At 39.5% G+C, this 6,422-nt stretch overlaps 2 protein-coding genes and 1 non-coding gene across 4 annotated transcripts; 2 read left to right on the forward strand and 1 right to left on the reverse strand.

Moving 5' to 3' along the window:
* Positions 1 to 107: 107 nt before the first annotated feature.
* Positions 108 to 180, reverse strand: trnar-ccu (transfer RNA arginine (anticodon CCU)). The gene has a single exon. It is a non-coding gene; the product is annotated as a tRNA-Arg (tRNA).
* Positions 181 to 560: 380 nt separating this feature from the next.
* On the forward strand, positions 561 to 1,918 carry cby1 (chibby 1, beta catenin antagonist). 2 transcript variants are annotated; one of them, XM_086138803.1, is made up of 5 exons: positions 561 to 645; positions 882 to 980; positions 1,085 to 1,190; positions 1,359 to 1,471; positions 1,567 to 1,918. In XM_086138803.1, the coding sequence occupies exons 1-5, from the start codon at positions 640 to 642 to the stop codon at positions 1,633 to 1,635; spliced, it is 393 nt and encodes a 130-aa protein (XP_085994929.1). In that variant the 5' UTR covers positions 561 to 639; the 3' UTR covers positions 1,636 to 1,918. The 2 variants fall into 2 exon arrangements, with proteins under 2 accessions (XP_085994929.1, XP_085994930.1); XM_086138804.1 differs by having other exon boundaries at positions 585 to 728.
* Positions 1,919 to 2,536: 618 nt separating this feature from the next.
* Positions 2,537 to 5,756, forward strand: pdap1a (pdgfa associated protein 1a). Its single transcript, XM_086099427.1, has 6 exons — positions 2,537 to 2,704; positions 3,384 to 3,466; positions 3,554 to 3,628; positions 3,707 to 3,831; positions 4,382 to 4,533; positions 4,677 to 5,756. The coding sequence occupies exons 1-6, from the start codon at positions 2,692 to 2,694 to the stop codon at positions 4,703 to 4,705; spliced, it is 477 nt and encodes a 158-aa protein (XP_085955553.1). The 5' UTR covers positions 2,537 to 2,691; the 3' UTR covers positions 4,706 to 5,756.
* The last annotated feature ends 666 nt before the right edge of the window (positions 5,757 to 6,422 follow it).

A 6,422-nucleotide genomic window follows, 5' to 3' on the forward strand; every position in this document is an offset into this window, starting at 1 on the left:
AGTTTCCTGCATTTGTTGCGTATTTCCAAAAGTAGATATTCCTTGTGCAGGCGTCGTGAAGTGTGAGAATGATTTCACGAGCGTTGGGGGGGAAAGAAAATAAGCACCACCCCAGATGGGACTCGAACCCACAATCCCTGGCTTAGGAGGCCAGTGCCTTATCCATTAGGCCACTGGGGCTTGTCGAACATGGTTCAAAACGTTAATAATATCAATGTTATTACTGATATAGGGCAACATGCTAAATAGAGAAGTGCATAAAGCGTACTGACAAAAGTAAATAATTTTTGGTGAAACAATTTGATGCAGTGGGAGGCAATGCCATCACCATGGTGATTCAATGTCGAACGTTCCAGTTTTTCGTCTTTACAGGGATCTGTCTCTTTGGGAGAATCTAAAACGTCACAGAATAACATACAAAGAGTGTTGAATGCACATTAAATTCCATACAGTTCTTCAACGAATAAAGGTATTGTTAGGCTTCAATTTGTGGGGACCGATTTACCTGTTTTGAAATAGGCCAATGCAGAGACTTTCACCCTGCTTCTTTTGAATGGAACATTCGCACTTGCGCAGTACTAAGTTTACACTGTTTACACTGAAGTCGACGGCGATAGAGATTTCACTCAAGTTGTCAGTATGGAGGTAAATATACATATCTAAACTCTGTGAGTCACCGACAGTTACTGAAACGACACTAAGTGGATGGTATATCAATTAAAGATCAGGTATGAGAACTATCCGGGTAAGATCGTAACGGTTAGCTACCTAGCATTAATAGCCGCATAGCACCCCGCTAGTAAACCAAAATCACGCGATGGGGTAAATTCTCCGTTTTAACACTAACAGTCATGTTGACATATGTGTTCCATCTTATTTAGGATCTCAAAATGTCCCTGAAGCTCCCTCGATTTGGGAAATCATTCAGTCCAAAGAAGATTCCTCCGCGGAAATCACCATCGTTATCGAGCCTTCACACAGTAAGATTTTTTTTTTTGCTCCAAAAATAAATACAGTATTCCAAAGAAGTGCATGGATGTGTGGAGAGTGCACGGATTTGAAAGACCAATCTCCTATATTTTAGTTGGACCGATCCACGCGGGAAATAGAGCTAGGCCTCGAGTATGGACCTCCTTCAATGTGCATTGGAGGGCATACCTTGAAATTTGAGGATGGACATTGGCTAACAGGTGATTAAAAACAGTATTGTTGCATCATAGGCCAGTGCAGAGAATATCACACTGCTCGTTCTCCTGTACGGGAGATCCGTGAACTAGAAGAAGCCATTATCTTTTTACATGCATTTTAATGAACAGCGTGGCATCACAATATATATTTTCTCCTTTCTGTCTGGTCAGAATCAGGGGGAAATGTATCTGTCCGAGAAGTAGAACGTCTTAAGAAGAAAAACTTGCAGCTGGAGGAGGAGAACAATATCCTAAAATTGAAGATAGAAATTCTTATTGACATGGTGAGAACAGAGGTCCGGGTGACAATATGTTGTAGTCTATCTTCATATATTTTATTCTTCATTTCTTCTAATCATCGGTATTCTTTTCTGTGTAGCTCACAGAATCAACAGTTGAATACCACCTGATGGAGAAAGAGGTGGAGGAGATAAAGTCTCAACATTGAAGAAATGACAAACAACATGATGCAATGCCTTCCTCATAGGAAGTTTTGAAGTGGAATGATGTGTTTTGTTCAGTACCTACAGATGAAGATCCCAACGTTTTACCAGTCAATGACTGCATTGCATAGGACTTGAGCAATACCATGTTTAATGAACTAGTTTGATCTGATATGTTTTTTTAATTGACTTTTTTATTATTACCTACTGTATATTCAATATTCATCTGTTTGAAATATGATTTTTCTATTTATCTTCACATTAAAGTGAAAAACGTACCAATGAAAATCACTGGATTTATTTAATTGCATGAGGTTTTTGGTCCAAGACAAACCGACAACCGATTTATTTAATACATTCAGATTTCATTAAACATTTTGAAGACCAGCAAGTTGGTAAATTGCTTAGTAGCACTTTGTTTGCATTTCTCTCTTCCAAAACTAATTTTGCACATCAATTCTGTACACAAGACTATATGCATAGTGCAAGTGACACTGAGATTTACCAATATTATGACAAACTTAGTGGCGTATTTACCAATAAATTAACTGTCTGATGTAAAATTGGTAGGGGGGGGATAAAAGTTAGCTTTTGTCACGGGACATTATGGAGGACTAAATGTGCCGAAATTATTTATTGATTTAACGTGTGAATTATTCAGTTAGGTCAAGAATGATTTAATTGTATGAGTTTTTATGAAATTACTCCAATATTTATTTATATTTCCATCAACATTTAATTAATTAGTGAAAGATGTATTTAACTCTCTCAAAATTATTTTTAATATTTATTCATCAAATTCTCTCGTTCCAAACCCCTCCCAACTGAATAAATCAATGAAGCTGATTGGCGGGTGTGACTGTCACGTCATCTGGGGTTTTTTTTCTTTCTTTTTGGACTGCGCAGGCGCAGATTGCAGAGAGCACTTTCGCTGACAATCAAGTTCGAACTGCGGAGCCTTTTTTTTTCTCTCTAACTGCATCTAAACGTCGTGTCGTAGAAAACAATTCTGCGTTACCCAGCGGGATCAAGTTGTGTTATTGTTGACGTTACTCTTCACCATGCCGAGGGGTGGTAAGTGTCACCGCTGAAGCGTCGTAAACAGCATTTGGAGCAAGCTAAGCGCAGTGTCCGAGGTAGCTTTTACGCATGCTTAGCTTGTAGCATGCTAACCGACTGTTTTACTGTGGCTCTGTTGGCATTCTAAGACCCAGGAAACATCACCAATATGTATACGAATTGACAAAATTGGAGCTCGTATGAGTAGATTGTTAGGTTTTTGAAAAAAGTGTTTTCATCACTAAATATCCTTGAGTTGTGCCGTGAACGTTTACCGCCATTAGGGTTGCCATGTGTGTGTGTGTCATTGATTTAGCTCCTTTTGACAGCTTAGCTTGTTTTTAAAATAAAAAGATTGTTTCAGTTTCGTTTTTTAAATTAATTATATTACTAGTTTTAGTTTTTGTATATTTATAAAATATTTGCTCAGTGCAAGATTTTAAAAAAATCACAATAAGTGTTGTGTAATAAAGTAATCTACAATAATCAAATGACAGAACTATTTTATTTCATCAACATTTTTTAAAATAGTAGTTATTTCGTTTGTTAATTTACCATAATAACCTTGATGTACACCTAACGACTTGGTTTCATATGTGTTGTAACTCTTGTTCTAACATGTATTCAGTTGTGTCTTATTCTCACATGCTTGGATTTAGAATTGTGATTGACATGCATATATTAATTGGCACAGGGAAAAAGGGCCATAAGGGCAGAGGGAAGCAATTTAGCAATCCCGAGGAGATTGACCGACAAATGAAAGCCCAGAGGGAGCTGGTAAGTTTAGAAAATATTATTTTATGGCATTTTTTAATCAGCATTTGTCTCAGTCTAATGTGCTACTGTTTCCCTCGCCTCCAACAGGAAGCAAATGCTGGTGTGGAGAAAGAGAGCGGTTCAGAGTCTGAAGAGGAGAGTAGCAGCGAGGACGAGTCTGAGGTCAACATCACTGCTGTTATTCTAATTGACTGCTAACTTTCATCATTGTATCTCTAACATGTTCATGTTTGCATGCAGTGTAAGAAAAGGAGCGGGGTGGAGGGACTTATAGAAATTGAGAATCCCAACCGCATTTCTCAGAAAAGCAAGAAAGTGACCGAAGTAGATGTCGAAGCTCCTCGAGAGCTGTCTCGTCGGGAGAGGTGAGTCTTACTTGCAAGAAATATCTTTTTAGTCTATGGTAAAATCTTTATAAAATTAAAACATAAGTTACCATAAAGACCGTGCAGTCTCACTAATGCTATTCAAGTGTAACTTAAGCTGTGCTCATTAATTTTTCATCACAAGGTGGCACCAAAGCACTACATTTCTTTTGGTCATTGTGTTGAAGGCTTTGATCAGCCCAGTAGAAGCTCCTCCCTTCAGTTTAATAGAGTTCCTAGCCACCAAGGTGTCACAAATTGATGCCAAAGTGCCCTTTTCTAAAAGAGTTTCAGCGCCATCTTGTGGCACATAAAGCTGCATTTAAAAAAGCAACAAAAAAACATGAACAGGTGAGGTTTTCAGTAAATAATGGACGTGTTAAAAGAAGCAAAGAAAAAATAACTGGAGGGGACACCGAATTGGGGACGACGACGAAGTGATGTTAGAACCACAGTAGCGCTTCTGCCTGTTCAAACATTACATTAGAGTCAGCCCGGTTTGTTCCTGTCACTTTGAAATGAGTTGTTGAAATTGTGGCGCCCGCCACAGGGAGGAGATCGAAAAGCAGAAGTCCAAGGAACGCTACATGAAGCTTCATCTTGAGGGGAAGACGGAGCAGGCGAGGGCTGACCTGGCCAGACTCGCCATTATCAAGAAACAGAGGGAGGACGCTGCCAAGAAGAGAGACGAACTCAGGAAAGGTGAGGAAATTTGACCCGGCCCGTGTGCAGGACTACTGTAAACCCATTAAGCCAACATCCAAAATGCTGATTTCATAGCCTTAATAGAGGTTGATCATGATCCTCCTGTTTAAAATGTCAAATCTCTCGTTTGCATGTTAAAGATGCCGAGGAGGCTAAAGCGAAGCGTTAGTCACCTCCCCAACAACTTCAACATGCACATCAGACTCAGAGGGACGGACAAAGGCGAGGGAACACATTTGAGCAGCGTCAGAACATGACTTGGCTGCCCCCCCACCCCCACCCCGAGCTCCATCCACGTCCTTCACGTAACATCGGAGGGACGACGTGCTCCACCCAGCACAAGAAAGCGGGTGAAATCATCGAGAGGTTAAGAGACCTGCAACATTTGGGACCCTTTTGCAGGTTTTTCCAAGTGCTTACACTCTCTCTTTACTCTTCTTCCGCCATCTTAATTCTTAACGCTGCGAATCATTTGTATTCCTTTTGGAATTTATTTGTTTTTACAAGATGATGTTGGCACTCAAAAACAGCAGGGAGCCGAGACGAGGAGCTCTTAGGTGCTTGAACTTTTCCTTCCGCCCGACTCGTTTTTTGCCAGAATGCCGCAATCGTCGGTCGGAAAGACGGACTCAAATTCAGAATAATATACACAGCAAGTTTATGAAATGGACATTTCTTGTAATGCCTCAAAACAGAAAGACTATTACTTGAACTACCTTTGGATAAGCATTGTTTAGTTTAGTTTTTTTTTTTTTAAACACCGTACTGCGTCTTTGGTAGCCTTTCATCAAAGTGGCCTTGATGTGGTTCTGCTGGAATCCTCCGTTTATTTCTTTTTGTTTTTTTAATGCATTTTTTGTTCTCCATAGTTAACAAAAGGCCACCTCACTGTCGTTTTGCCTGTCGGTATTTTATTTTTTCCAGAATGGCATTCCGTTTCAAAATTCCCGACTCAACCAGAAGACTTCCCCTTGTTTGTTTCCCCTGATTTGACAAGCAAAATATCCACTGCGAACAATGTTTAAAGAACACTAATCATTTGGCAATTTGTAAAATCCAGCCGGTTTCGGTATGTTTCAGGCAACCGTAACAATCACAGACTCCTGTATAAAAGAACCAGGCCACCTACTGTTTTTAGGGAAAAAAACAAAACAAAATGCAACATAGAACCAAGTTCCTCACGTGTTTGAAGTCATTTAATAAAGAAATTGATTCACAAATTGACATTTGTTTTTCATCGATGCCCCATGTGTTGACTTAATCCCCTGCTCTACACTTTTAGTTTTATACATTGAATTTTATCGGCGTTTGTCTGTCTTTAGTGTCTGTCTGTCTACATATATATGTATATTATATTTATTGAATAGTTAGGATTGCAGACGCTGTCAACGATGTGCATCAGCATCCAGCAATAATAATATATTCTATTTATAGTGCCTTTCCTGTTACCGAAGTACTACAAAGAAGCCAAAACAAGCGCAATGCTCAGAAAATCACTATGAGCCATGATGCAAATATTATAAAAAAATGTTTTCGGTGAAATTAACTTTACATTTGGGAAGCTTATGCATATACGCCATTTGCGGGGGAGGCCTGTTTATGACGATCATCGCTCTCGATGTTCTTAAAGTAAGATCTGAGATCCGTTTTAAAATGTGGGTAGTCACAGTTAAAAGTCATCAGAATAATAAATATGCAAGTCATGTGCGGATACCTGGAAAAAAAAATACTGAAGTAGCCTACAGTAAAAACCTGTTTGTACTTCATTACTTCCCCCCCGCTGAACAAGATGGATAATCTAGTACAGTGTCGTTGCAAAGTACCAGTTGGCGAGCGTAACTGTTTGCTAGTCAAATGAAAGAGAAGGGGAGGGGGTCTTGCCGCTC

Source organism: Hippocampus guttulatus, chromosome 19 (assembly GCF_054856545.1).
Source record: "Hippocampus guttulatus isolate MCC_2025c chromosome 19, RoL_Hgut_1.0, whole genome shotgun sequence".
Classification (NCBI taxonomy): domain Eukaryota; kingdom Metazoa; phylum Chordata; class Actinopteri; order Syngnathiformes; family Syngnathidae; genus Hippocampus; species Hippocampus guttulatus.